At 41.6% G+C, this 20,647-nt stretch overlaps 1 protein-coding gene across 2 annotated transcripts in view; it reads right to left on the minus strand.

The window, feature by feature from the left end:
• Nucleotides 1–1,498: 1,498 nt before the first annotated feature.
• Nucleotides 1,499–20,647, minus strand: part of SNAP25 (synaptosome associated protein 25) — a 61,764-nt gene continuing 42,615 nt past the window's right edge. Inside the window, exons 5-8 of one of the 2 annotated variants that reach the window (XM_084515893.1) lie at nt 12,819–12,936; nt 8,708–8,833; nt 6,576–6,720; nt 1,499–2,828 (exon numbers count right to left, since the gene is read on the minus strand). In XM_084515893.1, the coding sequence (XP_084372019.1) occupies nt 2,760–2,828; nt 6,576–6,720; nt 8,708–8,833; nt 12,819–12,936 (458 nt within the window). In that variant the 3' untranslated portion in view covers nt 1,499–2,759. Of the gene's footprint in view, nt 2,829–6,575; nt 6,721–8,707; nt 8,834–12,818; nt 12,937–13,073; nt 13,192–20,647 lie in introns of both variants that reach the window. The other variant, XM_084515894.1, reaches the window with a different exon arrangement.

A 20,647-nucleotide genomic window follows, 5' to 3' on the forward strand; every position in this document is an offset into this window, starting at 1 on the left:
CTCTTTATCTTGCGGGAGCAAGATAAAGACCGTCCCCTCCCTCACAGGGAGCCCTGCCCCTCCAGCAGGCAGACGTGGGGGAAGCCTGCATTGTACCATGGGGCAGCCGATCCCCCAGGGATGTGGCGTGTCAGAAACTTAATGAATGGAAATGGATTGCTCTAGGAGCAAACTGCGAAAGATCGAAGCTTTCTTTGAATTGTTTCAAGAACAATTAATCCTACAAAAGTCAATTCCAAAAACATCAGAGAAATGCAATGTATTACATTTACTTATTTAAGCCATTTCCAGCCATCTCCTCAGAGACCCTGCATACAGTGGGAGAGAATATGAAGATGAATGCAATTTAACATTTCAATATTTCTGTGCTTTAAACTTTGTTTGGCAAAAAACTCCAATAGCTTGGTTTTTCATCTTTGTTTGAGACTAAAACAGATGTCGAACCGTAGCGATTTCCTTCACTGCAACAGCTTATATTTTTGAGCAGCCAAAACATACTTTGGAAGTCTATTTTTCTTCAGATATGGTGCTTTCATCATGCAGATGAGAGTACCTCTATTAAAATAATCATTGCGTTCTTACATTTTCCTTACCCTTTTCAAATATCCTTGTATTTTTATGTTCTCATATCGACATGTTCTCCAGTCCGATTACTGCCCTCCTTTCAGTAGTCTTTGACTGTGCAGAATGACAGCGCTGTCACAAATACTGGAATCCCTGAATGAACAGAATTGGAAATGGCCAGCAGATTAACAATATTTGTTTGAAGTTTACTCTTTGGTTTGAAGTAGTGGGGGAAAATATTTACATAAATGAATTTTTAATAGATGCTAAAAATAAAAAGCTGCTAAAGAAAATACAGCTTGTGTATACATTATCATGTGATTTTAATTATGCTAGCGTTTATGTGATTTGTATATTTTGACTTAGGGCCATGTGAAACGCATGAGTGAACTGTCACTCGTGTAGAGTTAATTATAATTTGTCCATATAGGGGAAAAAAATAGGAAAATATGATAACACTTTTCATTGGCAGTAAGCATTAGTTGTTGTTAGTCCTTTGAGAAAATTATTCTTAGCAGACTGTACGAACTCTGTAGTTCAAAGTGTTCCCTGAAAAGGAGTATATTAACATGTGGCTGGATCCACTACAGGAATGAATTTTATTGACTAAAGAACTGTACCCTTTTGCATCACATCATTTATTTCATTTTCCTTTCCCTTGAACAAGAAAATATATTTTGATTCAGTGTTTGGCAATCCAAGCCAGGTTATTTAAAATAATATTCATTTTGTACTTAGTGAAAAATGCTATTTTTAGACAAGATACTTTTCCTCTTATACAGTATTGCAAACAGAAATTTCTCATAAAATTCTCATACAAAACCAGTTTGTAGAGAGTCTCTAGACCTCCTTGTGCTTCTCCTTTTCCCAGTAAGTGACAAATAACTGGGTCTCACTGACACGTAGAGTAACAAATGGATAAAGCAAGCGTGGATTCTGAGATCTATAATTTTTAATAATTTTTAAACTAGCTACAAAATGTCAATCACTTCACAAACTGACAGGAGACATAAGGAATTTCATATTACATGCTGTAAATGATATTTATCTCACAGTTTATCTAGAGTTCATTCATTTAGGTTTTTTTATTATTTTTTAATTAAGTCAGCTACTAAACATCTCAGCGATTTGGTGTGCATAGCTCTAGGTAAGCAACAGAGAACTGTACCGATAACAAACCACATGGGGATAGCGACTAGTAAGAGAGAGCCTTATAAAAATTACATTTCTTTGCACCATTTCATATGGTAGTCGTTTCCTCCAAAAGATAGTCTTCAAAAGCAGCAGACAAACCCAATATATTACACTTATTTCTTTTTGTCTTTGACATATTTTCAGCCAAGCTTCTTTTGCTGGCAATGGCTAAATGGTGAGTGCCAAATCCCTCTTTTTTTCGTAATTAAAAAATAAATAAATGATCATGATTAATAACTATATATATCAACAAGAAAAAAGTGGCACGACTGCAAACTTGCTGGTATAACATAGTCCCAAAAGAGTCCGAATACTGAGCATGCTTTTGTTGTCATTGTTGGTGTGCTACTGCCATGGGAAAAAGTCTTGTTTAAGTAGGAGTCTAAAAGTCTATTTATTCCTCATGCATAAATGCATAAATCACATCACTTTGTAGTGCAATGCTTGTTATAGTAATATAATTCCACATTGTCTAATCATGAAATCATAACAACGGATAATGGCAATGAAGAACCGAAGACAGCAGGTTTAAGTGCTTAAACATCATGATACCCAAAGACAGGAGCATGGCAGTAGCTCTGTGGAATGTCACAGTTTTACAAGAACAATACTGTATATTTAAAGGTTAACAGCACGTTTAGCATTCCAACAATGTTGTCATTCAGCAAACATCATTAAAAAAAAAAAAAAAAAAAAAAAAAAAGAGGAGAGGAAAAAAAGAAAAGGAATCCAAACAGAAACAAGGAAAGGAAAAATCCCAGAAAACATCATAGTGAGCTATAGCCATCAAATCAGCACTATGTACAACCTTTGGAAAGAAAGATATCTAGAAAAAAATAATTACAAGTATCATTTTTGGAAAGCTGACAAACTACACAGGACAACATTTACAATGGGGTTGATATGTGCATGTGTGCAAACCTAGTAGGTAAATACCATGATAAAAGCATGAAGGTACTGCCCTCTTGGACAGCATTAAAAGGAAATGCACTTTGCTGCATTTAACCACTGCCGAGCATCTTTGTTGCACGCTGGTTGGCTTCATCAATCCTGGTTTTATTGGAATCGGCCTAGGGAAAGACACAGGAGACAAATTAGTACATGTCAGAGAGCAAACGTGTACAATGCTTTGAGGACACTCCTCTGGTGTTGGCTGCATCAGTAGAGAAGAGAAAAGAGAAGAGAAGAGAAGAGAAGAGAAGAGAAGAGAAGAGAAGAGAAGAGAAGAGAAGAGAAGAGAAGAGAAGAGAAGAGAAGAGAAGAGAAGAGAAGAGAAGAGAAGAGAAGAGAAGAGAAGAGAAGAGAAGAGAAGAGAAGAGAAGAGAAGAGAAGAGAAGAGAAGAGAAGAGAAGAGAAGAGAAGAGAAGAGAAGAGAAGAGAAGAGAAGAGAAGAGAAGAGAAGAATAAAACAGAAGAAAACACCTTGCCAGCTCTGTAGCTGGTGCTAATTGCTTGCACCATTAACAGTGATGGCATGTAAACTGATGATGTGCCATGTGGACTTCACCAGTGAAAAGCTGCCAGTGCTCTGTAAGACTTAGATTCAGTGGACATGGGCTCCGTCTGGATCTCGTGGTTGCACACGTGACAAGAAAGGAGTAGGTAGGAGTGGTGCCATTACTGCTTTCTCTCAACAAAAAGCTCGGCAGCGTAGTTGCAAAACAGTAACCTCTCATCGGGCAGCAGCACAGACAGGGATTAAGCAAAGGAAGGGAGTCTATCACCATTTGGGATTCTACCATTATTTGAAAGAATCAAACTGGAATTTAGTCCAGCACGGGCTGAGCTGTTAATTTAGCCGTCTTCCTTGTTGTAACACTTCCCATGCTTAAAAAACGCCGCTAATGAAGCAGCACACCTTGGAGGTTTAGGAGTGCTCTTCCAGTGGACAGAGCACTTTTCACCGTGGCTTTCTGTTGCTCTGCAGAAGGTAGTTTTGGAGACAAAGACATTGCTGAAGCTGACAAAAACTGGCAAAGCTCCCTTCAAGCCCATGTTGCTATGCCAATTTATGCTAGCAGAGGGACTAGACAGAAAATGCTTTCAGTGTTTGAAATCAGACCTGTGGGAAAGGTGAGAGTTGTGTTACTGCTTTAAAAGCATGACATCAAACAGCAAGCTCTTTTCTGTGGTTTGATGTCTTCATTTTTTTAAACTTTGATGGTTATTCCCCCTTCTCTGGGTTGTATCCAAATTGTACAGATTTATTTTAAATCCCCAATTTGCCAAGGCAGAATGGTGAAGCAACTTTCCCACATACATTTCAAAACCTTTTAAAAATGGTTATACTGATGTGCAATAAATCATTCTTAAGCATCTTGGGCTTTTCTCCATAATAGATCTGGCAAATGCTATGTAGATGTGTATTTTTAGTACAGCAGCATGTGCCAGATCCTCAGCAAGCGTAAATCAGCATAACTACTCATTATGAACCACACTCCTTTATTTTAGCTATGAATTTGACCTTGTCTGTCATGGAATAGCTTCATGTGCTTTGGCCAAAAGACTATCTAAAAAATAACTTAATGGCTTGGAAGCAGTTAAGTTTGTCATGAAATGCATGCACATTGATTAGTAAGTATTGATGAAACATAATGTTCCTAAATGCGAATCCTAAAGCCTAACTTTGCTGGATGATGTTTGGTCCAAGGCAGTGGGAGTCCTTGCCCAGACCTTCCCACCTGGGTCAACATAAAATGTTCTCAGACCCTTCTGCTTTCCTCCCAGCCTCCCAATAATGGCTTGTTTTAGGGCCAGGTTGTCTTCTGGTGATGATGTCTGGCCCATTTGACCTACTTACCACATCATCATTTTAGTTTTTGTCTTTTTCTCTCTGATCTGAGGGAAGGATAAAGCCTTTTATTTATTGTGTCCCCCGATTACTGTGGATAGATCAGATTACCTCTCTGCATTATGACATTGCTCTGGTTTGGATGCACACATCCAGTTTAACATAAGTGCTTTAGAGGCATTTGGGCTAGCTTTGTGATGTACCCCAGCCTTTGCAATGTGTGCCAGTCTTTCTAATGATCACGGCTGATCAAAAGCACAGTGCTCCAGCTGGTCAGAAAAAGGAAGCCTCTCCCTCAGTGCCCTATTGCCCGCCACCATATCGCACTGCAAAGTAGATGTGTATGCACTTGTCGCTTCAGTATTACCCAGATATCATTCCTGTCTTTTATAGGAGGTTTTCCTAATTGTTTTTCTTTTTCTAGTATCTTATTACTGCTCAGGCCACATGTCCTTACTCAGAGAAATTCGGCATATCTTCATAGAGACTGAAGGCTGTCTTGTTTTTGTGCTGCTCTGTGTACACTGCCCGTCTTACAGAACTGTGTCACTGGTCTTCAATTCAACAAATGGCAATAGCTTGCAGTTTCCCCATGGCTGCATGAAATGCTGTACACGTGACGCTGCAGGAACACCACACAGATGTGGAAGGCCAGTCCCTCCATTAGCCAGCTGCTCTCAGCATGCACTGCCTCGAGATTGAGCCCATGCGCTTCATGTGGGGGACCACAAAGGGCCTGGTCAGTGATTTCAATACCGAGATGTTTACAAGCACGAATTGATAGGAGAATTCAGGACGGCTGCATTCATGCATACACAAAGCTGTGTACTCTTCTGTGCTGTGTGAGATGAGTTTCCTGCCTTTAAGACAACTTATACTTCACCCAATTATTATTATTATTATTATTAGTAATTATTATTACTCTTTGGTATCAAACCCCAGCAAGGAAAGTTATCTGAGTGAATCCCTGACTGCAATATTTTCTTTTTTTTTTTTTTTGGTTTGCCAGGCTCTGATATAATTACTTGACATGAAAAACAGGCGTGGACATCCTGCTCATGTAAGAAGGTTTGCATGTGTCAGAAGGCTCAGGAGTAAAAGCTCTACCCCTTAAGGTCAGCATTAAGTCTAAGCAGCACATGTAAGTCCTTGGGTTAGATCCTCAGGTTGTGTAAATCTCAGCTGAAATCAAGTGTTGTATTGATTTTACACCAGATGAAGATCTAGCCTCTTATATCACTTCAGCCTGGCTGTGCCTGTGCCTGGAGCTCTGCCAGTGTGAATGCAGATGGCTTGCAGATCTTGGGATGTGAGGCCGGCAGTGAGTTCCCAGCCGGGTTTGGAGGGTGCTGCTATCTGCTTCAGAAATCTGCAGTGCAGCCTGGCACTGGCATGGTGCTCTCTGCCTTTTCAAATGGTGATTTCATGATAGAAAGACTGAGCTTTTGGACTTCATGGGGCCCGTGTAGGATCCCGGTATGTGTAGTATGCTGAGAGAGCTGGTGGCTGCACCATTACCTTACCGCCTTGCTTAATATGTCCCCATTGTCTTTTTGGGACTGGTCCTCTAAACAAGTGATCCCCTTCTGAAACTCTTGTGGAGTTTCTGAGGGAAGTAAAGTCCAGGAAGGTTTAAAACTTGCCAGGAAGTGCCAGGGTCCAACCTCCACAGTTCTGCACAACTCAGGGTACTTCTCCTTTCCCAAAGCCCTTGCAGAAAGAGACTTTATTTGGAAGAGGTCTCGCCAGCTGCTGTCTTGCAAAGCCAACAATGCGGGTTCAACCCAGCCTGCAGGGAAGGTTACTGAAGATCCATAGCAGCAAGCTCTGCTTCGGCCCAGAGATAGGGAAGGAGAAGGGAAAGGAGCTCTAGGAGCTATTTCCATCCCCAGTCCTCCTCCAAGCTGAATTAAAACTACTACTCTGTGAGGGCAGGCTGGAAGACACACCTTCTGCCCCTCTTGGGCACAGCCTGTGCTTGCAGAAGGGAAAACACAGCACCTTTTGGGGTTCCCTAAGTTCTTACCTTCTCCATGATCCTGTCAATCTGGCGATTCTGTGTGTCGATCTCGTTGCCCATGTCCAGGGCCATGTGACGTAAGTTGCCAATGATGCCGCTGACCTGCTCGAGGTTTTCATCCATTTCGTTTTCCCGGGCATCATTTGTTACCCTGGGAACAAAAACCAATTATTTGAAGCAAAGAGAGAGGAAGTTCCCCCGAAAGTCTGATTCACCCAGAACCTCCTCTGCATCCTCCTTCGCTTGTCACCTGTGGAGCATGCTGCTATGCTCAGCTGTGAAGAAAAGGGATTAATAAGCAGCTAGCCTGAAAACCTTCACATGCTTATTTTTTAGATGCGGGGATTAATTGTCTGGGTTTGTCACTACTCATTCCTTCTGTTCCTAGACGTGTTTTTGTCTGAGTTTCTCTGTTCCACTTATTACACCTCTCTGCTAGCAATGGTCCTTCTCAAAGGATGAGGAAGAGTGGAAGGATGCTTCACATGGACCCGTGTGTGGTTCGAGCATGTGGAAGCGCCAGAGCATGATGGAATTGAAGCCGTACCAGCTCCCTGCGTTGACCTACGCAGGATACCATCCAGTCCTCGCAGACCTGGGGCTCACTGAAATATTGGGCAAGAACAGCCTCTTTTCTCTCTCCTCTTAGCCCCGTCTTTTACAGTTGCTTGTTTTTTAAAAGAAAAACTCACACGTGGACCAGGGCACAAGTCCAGTGCTCCAGCAACTGGAGAGGCTTGTGGTGACTGGCACTTGAACAAGGCCATGGACCCCACTCAGAAAATCACTACTTTGAGCCTCTTGTGTAATTTGTGTTCATAAAGGTGCCAAGAGTGTGCTACAAGCTGGTCGTGAAAGAATTATGGGATGGCATAACTTCTCTTCACTTCTATTCTGTTATCATGTCCCAGCCTTTGGTTTGATGGGGCTGCCATCCAGAAATTAAAAAAAAAAGTGACTGGCAGACCCAGCAAACTTAAATGGCAACTCCATCCCACGCTCCAGATTGCATGACAGCATTGTTTCTATCACACTGATTTCCCTTTATCACAGCAGCCAAAAAAATAAGTGGATAATAGTTTTTGGAAAGATAATTACTTATTAATCCAGTGTCCTTAATCTTCAGAGATCAAAGCTTTGCCTACTGGTATGCCTTTATCCATTCAGCTGATGGCATTGTCATCTAAATACATGCTCTATACACACTGTAATCGGTACGTGCTTATTGCGGGATCCCTACATGTTGCTGGAAGTTTACAGCTTGGTTGCCATTAGTATAGCTGTGTGTTTCAAACTGGCTTTCATCTGAGTGCACAGGGGTTGCCACTGAGGTGTTGATGTTTCCCCACAGTTGTGATTTTACAGCAGCTGAGGAATAGATCATCGTTCCCTGGTCAGTGAGGTTTTCTGGATAGTCATGAGCAGGGAAGTGGCTTTCTCAAAAACTATGTACCTCTGGTAGAAAGTGTGCTTCAGGTGCTGCGCTTGGCTCTGCTTTGGCAGAGAGCCCGAGGCTCTTCTCTTTTTGAAAAGGAAGAGGTGCTGGATGCTTTGGTACATTTTCTAGCAAGGATGGATAATGAGCTCTATGTATCTTGAGGCAGTAATCATAAACCAGTATTTATCTGGCACTTCATTTCTGAGGTATTTGACAACTGTACATTGTTGCCTCCAGGGAGCTGGAGTGCAGCAGACAGGGCTGACCAGCTGTGAGAGTCTGCACCCTAACATTGCTGCTGTGCAGTATGCAACTAGGTATGATTTCTATTTTATTATTGCCCAGATCTGGTCAGTCTCAAGCAGGAAGTTTTAGGACTACTTTTTGAAGCATCTTCTGATTCTCAGGGCTGAAACTCTGATATCCAGGACTCACGGCACATCACCACCCTCTGCGCTACCTCAAGTGCCAGCAGGACTGGGGGGAGTCACTGGATGCAGTGGGTCCTTAGCACCTGTCCCAGTGGGTGTTGACCTGCATCTAAGTACCCACCACCCAGCGGAAAACACTGCCTGCACCTCATTACCCAGCACTGCCGAAGGAGTTAACGAGCATCACAGAACTCATGACCATATGGAAGAAATCTAAATATATCACTGACAAGGAAAATCGAGAGAAAACGGTGGAGAAAAAGGCTCACCTGCGGATAAAGCCACCACTGATGGCCATCTGCTCCCGTTCATCTACGACACGTGCAGGCTGGCTGGCTACAACACCGTCCTGATTATTGCCCCAGGCTTTTTTGTAAGCATCACTTGATTTAAGCCTATGCAAAAAAGATGATGAGTAACAAAGCATCGAGTGGACAAGGACAAATGCAAAACTCTTTACTTCTCCAAGCTAAAAGCTGAATCAAGCAAATGAGTTTTCAGATAGAGGGTCATTGATTATATACCGATATATCATAACCCTGAATAAAAGGATTTTTTTTAACTTTACTGCCACAGCAACTGTGATGGACAGAGGTTTTGTTTCCAATAGGGTGAATTGCAATTGTCAAGTCTACAACACTTCAAACATGGTTTTTAGATGTTGACTTGGTTTCCAGAAAGGAAGAAAAAAAAGAAAAAAAAAGAAAAAAAAAAAAAAAAAGAAAAAAAGAAGAAGAGAAGAAATACAGATAGCTAGAAAACATTATTTCATTTCAGTGACACATACGTTGTGACATCAAACACAGAGAACGTACTGGCAGACAGACATCAAAACAAAACTGCCAAGTATAGTGTGTACATCACATCACAGCAACACACCCTCTTAGAGAAAAATGGATTTGGCTAGATTTTAACATTTACCATGCAGAAGATTGAGCTTTTGCTGTTAACATTTATGTGGCATAATAGGCATTTAAAGCCACTAACCTTTTCCACGGTGGTTTGGGGATGATTTTATCATAAAATTCATAGGGTTCATTAGATTTTCAAATAATATATCGGTACTTGAAAATAGTAATCATACATCGACAGTTGATGTACAAACCTTTGTCCACAGAGACAAAAAGTAAAATAGGCAGAAGTGAAATGAGTGCAGGAGAAAAGAAAAGATACAAGCAATCTAGCATCAGAAAGGGAAATTTTTCTACATTTTCTTCATGCACCAGCTACAGGCATGAATAAGAAGTAAAGCATTCTCACTAAGCACAGTTGCCCCAATAGTTCATCATACTCTTAATGCATCAGCAGTAACAGCCTTCACAATAAGCAAGACACAGGCAAAAATGGATCATCACTTCCTTCAGGAGCTTTAAACCACAGGACTTTAAAATAGCCTAACATGTCACTACGTTTATTATTTATGACGGTTAGAGTAGCTTTCAGAGAGCCATTTTTGACTGAGCTGCCGTGGACAGAAAATTAAAATCCAGGCATACCTTCAGTGGCAGATTAGCATGTGCAGCATATTTAGGGTTGCTGTCACTGGGGATGTCAGACTAGACCGAACACTGTGACAGGAGAGGGTGAGCGTTTGGGGTCTGTAGCTGTGAATTCTTGGTTTTATTTGAGAAGTGGAGCAGTTTCCACCACAGCTGTTGGGAACTGCCAGTCTCCATGGTTCCCCTGTTCTTCAGTCATATACATGTAAACAGCCCTGTGGCTTGGATTTGGGGGGAGATACTTGGCATGCTTCTGGGGGCTTTGGGAAAGGACACAACAAACCCATCTCTGGTGTTATGTTCTCTCCATGCCCCCTGAGGCAGCTCAGCATCTGTTGAGCCTGAAGTTGTGTTGCATGCTTTGATGTAGAATTAAAATACAGATGCAAAGAGGATCTTTCCCAAATATTCATCTGTTTTGTTGCTGACTTCCTATTACAATTTGTGAAGAGTGCTTGGCTTCCTTTTTCTTAGTTCTCTGAAACTACACATTGACGTTAGCATTTCTAGAAATGAGTGAAAGTGGTTCTCTTGCTGCATGCACATTTCCAGATATTTGTCTGTTTTTGACCTGCACAACTCAAAGTGACACAGTCTCTGCATTTAACGTGAATGATTTTATACACCCAGAGCTTAATCTCTGTTTTCTTGTGGACTTCCAGTTAAAACAGGTGAAGTCTGGGCTTGCTCATGGTCAGCAGCAGTTGTACTTTGACTGCAGTCTGGACAAAGTTTCGTGCCATGGGCTTTCTGGGTCTTTTAAGAATGTAGGATCGAACTTTGCCTTTTGGTATGGCTCACCGAGTTTCATTTACAAGTAGCGGCATATAGTTATACATGAAATGGTCAATCTTTTTGAAATATATGCATTTAATTTACCACTAGCCAGAAGAGCATTAGGGGATCACAGTGATAGTGATGCCCAGAGCTATATGGGTTTCTCGCCTTCCTACACTCCACTTCTCAGAATATCACCTTATTTGTACCAGCTGGTTCCTGGCACAGCTCAAGGAACAGTCTCTCATAGCATTGTTCATCCATACTTTTTTTTCTAAACATGTTCACTGATTAGCAGTGCTAGTTTATGAAATCTGGCTGCAGTCTGCAAAAGTCAGAATACTGCCTTAAAGCAGGCAGGAGACACCTCTAAAAATGAACGTCGAATGCATGCAGTATTTTTCTGTTCTTGCACCTATTGATTTGGTGATGCTGCAATCACTGTGTAGTGGTAAATGCTTTAGGGCCACATGTCAGGTAGTAACCCCATCCACGCCACAGGTCTGACTGTCAGCTTAGCCTTTCCTACAGTACAGAATATTAAATCCGTTTTAAAAAGATAATAATAATTAAAAAATCCTACAAAATGCATGGGGATTTTTTTTTGTGTGTGTGCTTCAAGGAAGAACTTTTGATGTATGCTAGATTTCTCCAGGAGAAGCAAGCCAACTGCGTTGGCTTGCTCCTCTCTAAGCTGCAGCAGCTTTTAGAGTGTGGGAGTGTCAAAGTTTCTGCTGCATGCTCTTCTGCCTGCACCTCTTCTGCTCTTGGTCAGCCTCCTGCCATGGTGCAGAGGGAGGGCAGGATGCAGCCTGTGCCAGAGCTCATACGGCTGCAGGCAGGTCCCCTGACCAGGGCTGGGTCTGTGCATAGCTCTTCCCATTCCTCCTCACCTCTCCCATTCTGCACACCAGGCAGTAGTACGCATATTCTGGGCAGAATGTTTATCCCAGCAATGTACGTATGGCTGTGAACACAGGAGCAAAATGGATTTTGAAATCTAAGGCAGTGTCTGCATTGGCTCCCAAGGGAATTCACTTCAAAAGAAATGTTGCCTGATAAGCCCAGTCCTGCCCTTCCTACTCCAGGCCAAACTCCTACCCAGCTGCACAACTGCTCTCTTTCATTTGGTCTTGATAGTTGTGGTAAGATCACCCGTGAACAAAGTTTCTGTGCCACGCAGAAAGGGCGGATGATACTGCAGGACCCCTGCACTCTGCGCTGTTGTCTCTGGCCAACCATGTGTAAATGTTTTCCTGACACCTAGGTGGTAGCTGACTCACTGCATACTGGATTTGCTGTTCCACGAAGACTTCTGGTCAGTCCACTTTGTCCCCTGTTTCCTACACCCACGTAACAGCACATCACATTTTCATTTGGCACTTAAAACAAGCTTTGCATTACTTGGAGGACGGTTTCGTTCAAGAGTGATGGCATGCAAGCAAATTCGATGCATTTCAACATTTCTGCTTAGTGTACATGCTACCCAAATGAGAGAAATTTGGCATGACGTGTTTGGGTTTTCTCAAATTTGGTTGTCTATGGCAGGATGAAAACCATTTCAAGTTGGCTTCCAATCGTGAAACGTCATGTTTCGTTCAGGCTCTCATCAAGGACAATTTCTGTTGAACAATGAAAAGAAGTATGGTTTTCATCCATAATTTTGAGTAATGTTTATTATTGGCTCTTCTGCATTTTTGAGCTACAAATTTTGTTGCTGTTGTTGTTTTTTAAACTTTTTTTTTTTTTTTTTTTTTTTTTGTGAAAGTATGTTTTAAAATTTAGGGCCTCCAGGAATAAAGTAGCCCCAGTGGTTTTGTTTGCCGGAAAATGGAACCTCTTAGTACACTTTGTGTAAAATGTTGAAACTTTTACCATTAAAAGGTGTCGACAGTGAAGCTTTCACTGCAGTATGCCTGATTTTAATGCATCTACAGTAATTCCCAGTCAGTTGTCTATGCTATGAGATGAATGCATTTGAACCAGAATCGTTCTTTCTGCATGCCACATGCTCATCCTGTCCATGTGCCTAGCAAGGATGAGCTTCACAAGGCCTTTGGGATCAGCCTTAAGTGCTCAAAGAGATGAGGCAGGCAGCACCTACTTGTTACATGGACAGACACAAAGACCACAGAATTTTCCTAGGTCCGTCAAATTCTTTTCTGCTTCTTTCATGTCCTTATTGATTTGGTCCATTCCCTCTTCGATGCGTTCCAGTTGTTCTGATTAAACACAAGTATTTTATCCCCACAGAATGAAGCAGATGGAAAAGGACAAAGAAAAAAAAGACAAAAACTTCAGACATTCACTGTGACAAAAAACTGGACACCACATAGCAGAGCCGGTACCCAGTACCTACTTGTTACAAGGACATATGAAAAGGCCACAGCATTTCCCTAAATCTTTTAAATTTTTCTCGGCCTCCTTCATGTCTTGGTTGATATGGTTCATGCCTTCTTCAACACGATCGAGTTGTTCTGGTCAGGACAAAGGGATGACAGTGTGGAATGAATTGTATTTTTGTTTGTTTTTGTCTTCAACAGAATGTGAAAAATGGCCATGTAGAACTGAATCAATAATGACATTACAATGCATTAATCTGAGCTGATGCATTGTTAAAAGGATGTAAGCCGTACTGGATGCCGAAGATGTTTTTTACTAATATGGAAAGAATAAAACAAAGGAGGAAGATGTTTGAAATATATTAATTTAAACAAGATGTAATGATGTAAAAAGGAAGGGTTATAAAATTTAAAGTCCATTAACATATTACAATACATCCACTTACTAAGACACCAATGACATCCAAGAGAAAGAAAGATAAAGTGTTATTATTTTGCATTTATGCATGTTAATACAAGAGAAAATGTATCCTTCCATGGAAAATACCACAGTTACTTACACTTACAAATGCCTGGGAATTAGGTGAGGTGTGGCAGTGTAACTGCTCGGGTTAGTGGGTGCCTGAGTGAGGGAGCTGGTAGTAATGGGACCACAGATGGTGTGAGCTGTAAAGAGCCATTTCAAAGTACGCCTTCTTTCCAGAGGCTGAGGAACCTGGGACCTGCTGCTCTGATTGGTGTGGGAGGTTAATCTCTGATCTGAGTGTGGCTTTGGGGCTGATTTTCCTTCTCACGTGGATGCTGCAAATCAGGCGTAACCCCAGCAAATACAGAGGGATTACAACCACCAGAGGAGCCTGATGCTCACTGAAAGAGGGCCACTGTGTGTGATGTACATTATCTCTCTCCCCAAGCCATTTTATGAAAAAAAAAAATAGGTGAAGACTAAGGTTTTTCATTGGGGTCACTTCTGATTTGCTCTAGGGCAAGTGACCAAAGCACCAAGCCCAGTAACCAGCCTGATACAGGCACTGCCTCTGCCTGCTGGCATCAAACAGAATTTGTCTTCTTCACCTGAGGCAGACAATGATGTAGGGTTTTCTGAGTGACTTGGTAGATCAGAATAATGCAGTGTGTTAGAGGAGCAGAACACCGCAATGTAAAATTGTAGGACCAGATCCTCACTGGTGTAAACAGATCCCATGGGATCTAGTGGAAAGCTTCACCATTTCTTTCATGAAGGACAAACTTAAATAAGTATTACATGGGATGAGAAAGTTACTTGGAACGGCAGTAAAAAATTGTAAAAAATATACCTAAGGAGTCTAAATAAAGCAATCCCAGTAAAAAACAATTACATTCCTTTTCCCTATATTCAAGTAGGGAAAATATAAACACAGGATTAGACTTGAGAGGAAAGGAACTACGACAGCACTAGTTATAGGAGAAACCTAATGTCATGCCCGATATTAACTGAGCCCAGCCAAGAAAAAAAAAGACATTTTAGAAAAAAAATCATTGACGTCAGCGTGAAACTCTTCTTAACCTGTTTGGGAACATGAATAGGCCTAATTTCTTACTTGGGTTTCTACTAACAATTGAGGCTTACATTTTCAAAGCTGTTCAGGGGATTTGGATGCCCAATTCCCATTAAAATTAATTCTATTTAATTAATTTTAATGGGAATTGGGCATCTCACCCCTAGAGGGCCTTGACAATCCTGTCCTAAATTATTCAAGCTGAAATAATTCAACTACTGGACTTGTGCTGTTGTTTAATCCTTGCATGATGCTGGGCTGGGAGAAGGAGAGGTGCCATGTCAGTACTGCCAGCCGCATCTGCTCTTCAGCTGTCAGTCCTCATTCTCCTCAGCTGGATGTGCCTGTCTCCTGATACCACGGGCATTACGGATCCCAAACCCAGGGAAGGTCAGAGTTACCCGGCAGTGTCCTCTAAAAGGAGCACGTACAATGTGAGCAAAGGATCAGGAACCTAATAATGAAACCTGAGAGATTCCTCGCACGTGTTTTGCCAGATAGATAAACTGCTGAGCAAAGAACCAGAAGTGCAAGGCTGCATTGTTTTACTGCACATGGTAATTCTACATTTTGGCCTGGAGGCTTGAGCAGAAGCTTCGGTTCATGTTTGTACCCACAGATTGTGAATCTCAACAGAAATGTGAGCACATGGAAAAAGGCGATATTCCTCTAAGTGCTTGTGCTCCTCACTAGCTCAGAGCCCTGCCTGATCCTGCAGAGTTGGGCGATGCTCTCCCTTGCTCTGGGAAGCAGCTGTGGCAGTGTCAGCTGGCTTTTCTGCTGGCTTATGCAGTGTGATGGGAATTGCTAATTTCCATTGCAGATTCCCTCTTTCTGCTTGTGAGAACTGTGTTTGTAGAGCCTGGCTGGTTTTCCAGGCTCTCAGCTAAAAGAAGGCAGTTTCCACACACATATTTCAACACTGGGAGGGACAAGAGGAACTGACCTTCCTTCCACCAGCCGTGCCGCCTGCATTTTCCTAACCTGGGCTGTGCAATAGGAAATGCCACCTAAGACTGCAGGGATCAGTCCTAGATCAAGTACCACCGGTTGGCTTTCCGTCCTGGCTTCCTTGCTCAGGTCTCTGAGGCCAGGTCTGTAATAGGGCCTTCTGAACTTTCTTTTCCTGTTTCCTATTCTGCCTGAGTAGGTAAGTGTTAACTGAGGAGTAGATTTGATGTGATTTAAAGACTTTAAGTTATAGCTCTCTCCAGGAATCTGGCTTAATATTTCCCACTTCAGGATTTTTCTGTGTTGCTTATGGTATTTCTGAAGATAAAAGTGATCAGCAACTAATTTATCTTTCCTTACAGGAAACCTCATCAGTGTAAAAAGCCCATGTCATGTTTGTAGCCCAGAAGTCTAGACAGCCCTTAAAACCATTTGCTAGCTGTTAATATAGTGGGCAGGATCATTAATGTGTTTAAATCAGCGTAGTTATGTTGGCTTCATGGAGCAACACCAATTTATACCTGCCAAAGATCTGGTCCCACAGGCAAGTAAATAGATTCATGAGTCTAACCACAATTATTGAGGCATAAATATTATAGAGGAATTAACTTATTGAGGTCGCTCTGAATTTGTTTTGGTATGAATGATATTAAAACCTGGCCTAGAAAGAATCATTGCTGGTAAGAAATTAGATGGCTATCAAAAGCTTAATTTATTGTTTTCAAAGATTTTTCCAGCTTTGTGTATTGTATTAGAGGTTTTAGGACAGACAGTCTGCTGGCATATACTGCCATGAATCTCTGTAAATTCTCACCAGCAAAGATCAAGTCCTTTATCTCTAATTTACAGAAGCATTTCTGTGTCAGAGCTGAAACATCTTTTGACAGTTTGTTGCAGTGGTCTTTAAATATACTGCGTCTATATCTATGTTTATATACATATATACCTTACACTTATATATAGGATATAAGGTAACTGGCATTGCCTCAGTCTGGAGGCAGAATACACCCTAGGGGTATGTTGATTCAAATTTCCTTTTTCTTTTTTTCTTTTTTTTTTTTTCTTTTTTTTCTTTTTTTTTTTTTCCAGGTGGGTCTGCAAATTAGTAGCCCCTTTTGCATATTGATGCCATTTATGTTTGAGAATGTCACTTGAATTCAAACGTAGTGGCCATATATCTGCTTGGAGCTCTTACAGCAAACCAATGGCATGTTTTAGGGTACAAGCAGGGATATTTTTTTACTTGTCAATTACTTCTGTGTTCACACCACAGGTGACTGAGGGACCATAAGCTTTCTCTGTTGGTTCCATGGTAGCATTGTGGCCCTTTGTCAGGGAGCTTCTGTGACAGCTTGGCAAATCCCTTCTCTGTGACTGATCCGGGGAAGTGGCTGGGAGGGGGCAGCTGTGGCAAGGACACCCCTGAACTCCTCCTGTGGTCTCTTGAGCAAACACATCTGTAAAAGCATCTGAGCACAATGTGGGATGCAAGACTAGGACAGGGCAAGTGTGTGTGCTCCACCTTTGCAGCCCACCTGCAATTTATAAGAAATATTCTTCAGCTAGTGGCCAGTACTGGGGCCTGGGCTTCTTGAATGTCAGCAAAATGCCTTTGGAGAAGGGAACATGCCCTTTGCCTGGTGGATGGTGCAATGAAGCAATTTCCAACAAGGATAGTATTAATTAAAAAAAAAAAAAAAGGACATTTAAGAGTACATTGTAATCATAATTGCATACAAGAGGGCTGAGCTTGAAAGAGAATCAGCAGATTAACTATTTCAAATGATAGCTGGTGATCCCATTTTCCATAAAGGAGAATCATATCGGAGTGAAGTACATTTCTAGGACAGACTTTTCAGAAAGCCTGAGTCCTGACCTAGCTCTGCTCTGAAAGGCATTGCCAAGCATGCATACGAGTGGAAGGAAGCTGGGGGGGAGCCCACATCTAGTGCCGCTAAAAATAACAGTAGACGAGGCACAACCTGCTTTTGTGAGGGATTCGTTTGTCTTTTGTTCTGCACTACACTTTCAACATAATTAATGCCATTTTCCCTGTAGAATCTGGAATGGTTGATACCCACCATTTTTTTTTTCATTAATTAGCAAACCAGCTCTGACTGTAATCAGCTCAGCTCATAGGTGTTGCTGGAGCGCCTTTAGCAGCTCTGCTTCTGACATCTCACTGCCTATCAATTTTCGTGGTAGGTGTTAAATAGGAGATAAGCTGGGGAAAGGGCCTGCACATGAGGCCATGGCTTTTCTCTCAGGCAGGAAGAATTTGTAATTATGTTTGTATTTGCTGCAGTCATTTTTCCAATGCCATAGAAAGAGGTCAGCCATAACTCATGGAAAGCTGGAAAACTCAAAACTCACACAATAGCTGTAGAGAGCTCAGCTGGCAAGGGCACTGTCAGCTGAGTTTTACGTCTGGTTATTCCTCGTTATTCCAAAGTTTTACCTCCATACCTCAACTTGATCTGGAGTACAGATCTGTTGGGTAGATTAAGCTCCTCTCTGTGGTTGCTGGCACTGCTGGTTGTGCATTTGCAGTTTCTCTGGTGCAGAGAGAAAATTTCAGTTGCACTGACCCTTTTTTTTCAGTTCAGCAGTTTTGGATACTCCTCTCTCTCTTCTTGGATGAAAAAGGGTTGTGTGGCTACTGTTATTGGAAATGTTTCTCCCCACACCTCATTTTGAATACAAGAAAAAAATTCATTTGTAATAAGCTGTGTGGAGATAACATCACACACACACACCAAACATTCTTGAAGGTCCAGATTGCTCTGCTTGCCGATACTCCCATGGGAGCTGGTGATGGGAGTTTCTGAGAAGGATATTCCCTCCCACTGGAGGAAAAAAGCTACTGTTCTGGGACCACACCAGTTTTGCAGTCCAGGTTTATCTTCATATCCCCTCTGTGTACTGTCAGTTTCATTTCTACACTCTGCTTTTTACCAACATGAATCCAAATGTTAACATTTTTCTAAGCAAGCATGTTTTAAAGAAATTTAAATAAGGACAGCAATTGTTACTCCTCAATAATCCTTTGCAGCATAACGTTTTTAGTGTAGAATATAAATATTTTAGTTTAAATTGTTATGTGTATATTTCAGTAATTCAACAGGGGAGCTGGACTCAAGGCCAGGTTTAAGAAAGGTAAGCATTATGGATGCAGATAGGCTCCGGGAAAGACTTTCTTACTGATGGATAAAATCTCATTCAGGAGCATCCAACCTCAGCTCCTCCCTATGGGCTCCCTCAGGGAATGACAGTGTGGAACAGCTTTGGGTGAGAATACCTGGCCCAAAAGGCGGTGACTCTTTGTTTTGCATAGGGACTGCTCCAAAAGCCCACTCAGATTCCCACTCGGTGACTTCAAAGGGTACTGGAGGAGGTCTCTTTTAGTCTTGGCAGCCCCAACCTCTGGGAAAAAGGAGTAGTGAAATTGCTTGTGAAGCTCCGTGTTTCTGTAGGCTCACACCAGACTGCGGTCTGTTGCACCAAAGCGCTGGGCAGCAGGAGCTAGCCAGGCCGCCTTGGCTGCGTGAGTACCAAGCTGTGTAGCATTATGTTGGCTGATTTCCTTTTATGATCCCACAGACTTCTGCTTGTGATGTCAAAAAATGAGTTCTGCTTTGTGCTACTGAGCCTGAGGTTAGGGCAGAGAAGTTTTTCTGAGGTATGTTTAACTTAGCAAACAATTTTGTAAAGAAATCTAGAAACAAGGCTTCAAGCAACTGCAGCGATTAGATATTCTGCTTGCCGCCCACTGGAAAGATCAATGTCATGGTTTTTGTCTATTTAACACCTAATAATCTTAAGTGACTTGTGCACTCAGCTGAAAAGAGATCACATGGCAGTGTTAGCAAATGATTTCCTTAATCTGATAATCTGTTGAGACATCCATGAGTTGCACACATTGCACTAATTACAGAGGATTCAAGGTAATCATTAGTGTATTTTGCCCAATAATAGAAGTCTTTGGTCGCTAAAATAAAATAATAAAAGAAATAAGGAATTATTACAGCTATATATGGCTAAAATGGACAAAACATAATTAAACATTTAACATAGTACAGCAATTACAAAATTCCCAGGGTTTGTAGCATTGTTAGGCTGTTTTCTCTTGAGAAACCCATACTGTTATAATCACAAGCTTCATTTACTGAACCTCTTAAGGCATGACCATAACCAGTTTAAGGAGGCTTTTAAGTTGTCTGATTCCCTCCTGTAAGTATCGGCTATCCATGTCTCTGGGCATACAACATGATTCCAGTTTTCACTGTCGATACAAGTTTAATACTGAGCTTCCTGGCCTCCAGAGAGGTCAGCGCCTTGGCTCACAAGGACAGTCCTTCCTAGCATGACTAGGTGGGATGACTCAAGAGTGCAGGAGTTTACCAGTAGTGATCAAATAAAACTCCAAAGGAAGTAACTAAATAAACAAGGGGTTAAAAAGAAAATAACCTCCCCTAGCAATCTGTGGAAAAACAACAGCTAGAGAAAAGAAACCTGCTTTCCTAAGGCTAAACACAAGGGAAGCTAGAGGCACTGCTCAAGTTTCTGTGGATCTGCCCCTGACTTTTGTTACTGGATACAAGTGGACATTTGCAGACTTTCTCTGACAATATTTGTGATTTATTTCAAGCGTTAATACACTTCTGAAACAAAGCACATTATTTACACAGGTGCCGTATCTGTTTCAATATAAATGATCTGGTTTTCTGTATTCAGTGATAGCTCTGTTGCTGACATTATTCAGGAAATAAGAAACATCCATAGATAACATCTGTAATATTTTTCTTGTCAAGACAAATTGATGAGAAAAAATTGGTTAGTTTAATTTCTTTTCCTTAAAAGGAAAAAAAAAATAAAATACAAGAAGCAATAATACATGTACCTAACAGCAAACAGAAAAAAAAATATTTTCTGTTTAGGTCCTGTTATTACTTTTCATTCGTTTTCATGCCAGAGAAGCAGGGATGTAATAGATGAAAAGGGCTTGTCGGGTTATGCAGTCCATTTCCCAATAATGCCATAACGTTGCCTTCAATGGTTGTTGGGGCTTGCTGAGCTACAGAGTGTCACCTCTGTAGAAAATG

Source organism: Aythya ferina (genome assembly GCF_964211825.1).
Source record: "Aythya ferina genome assembly, chromosome: 3".
Classification (NCBI taxonomy): Eukaryota; Metazoa; Chordata; class Aves; order Anseriformes; family Anatidae; genus Aythya; species Aythya ferina.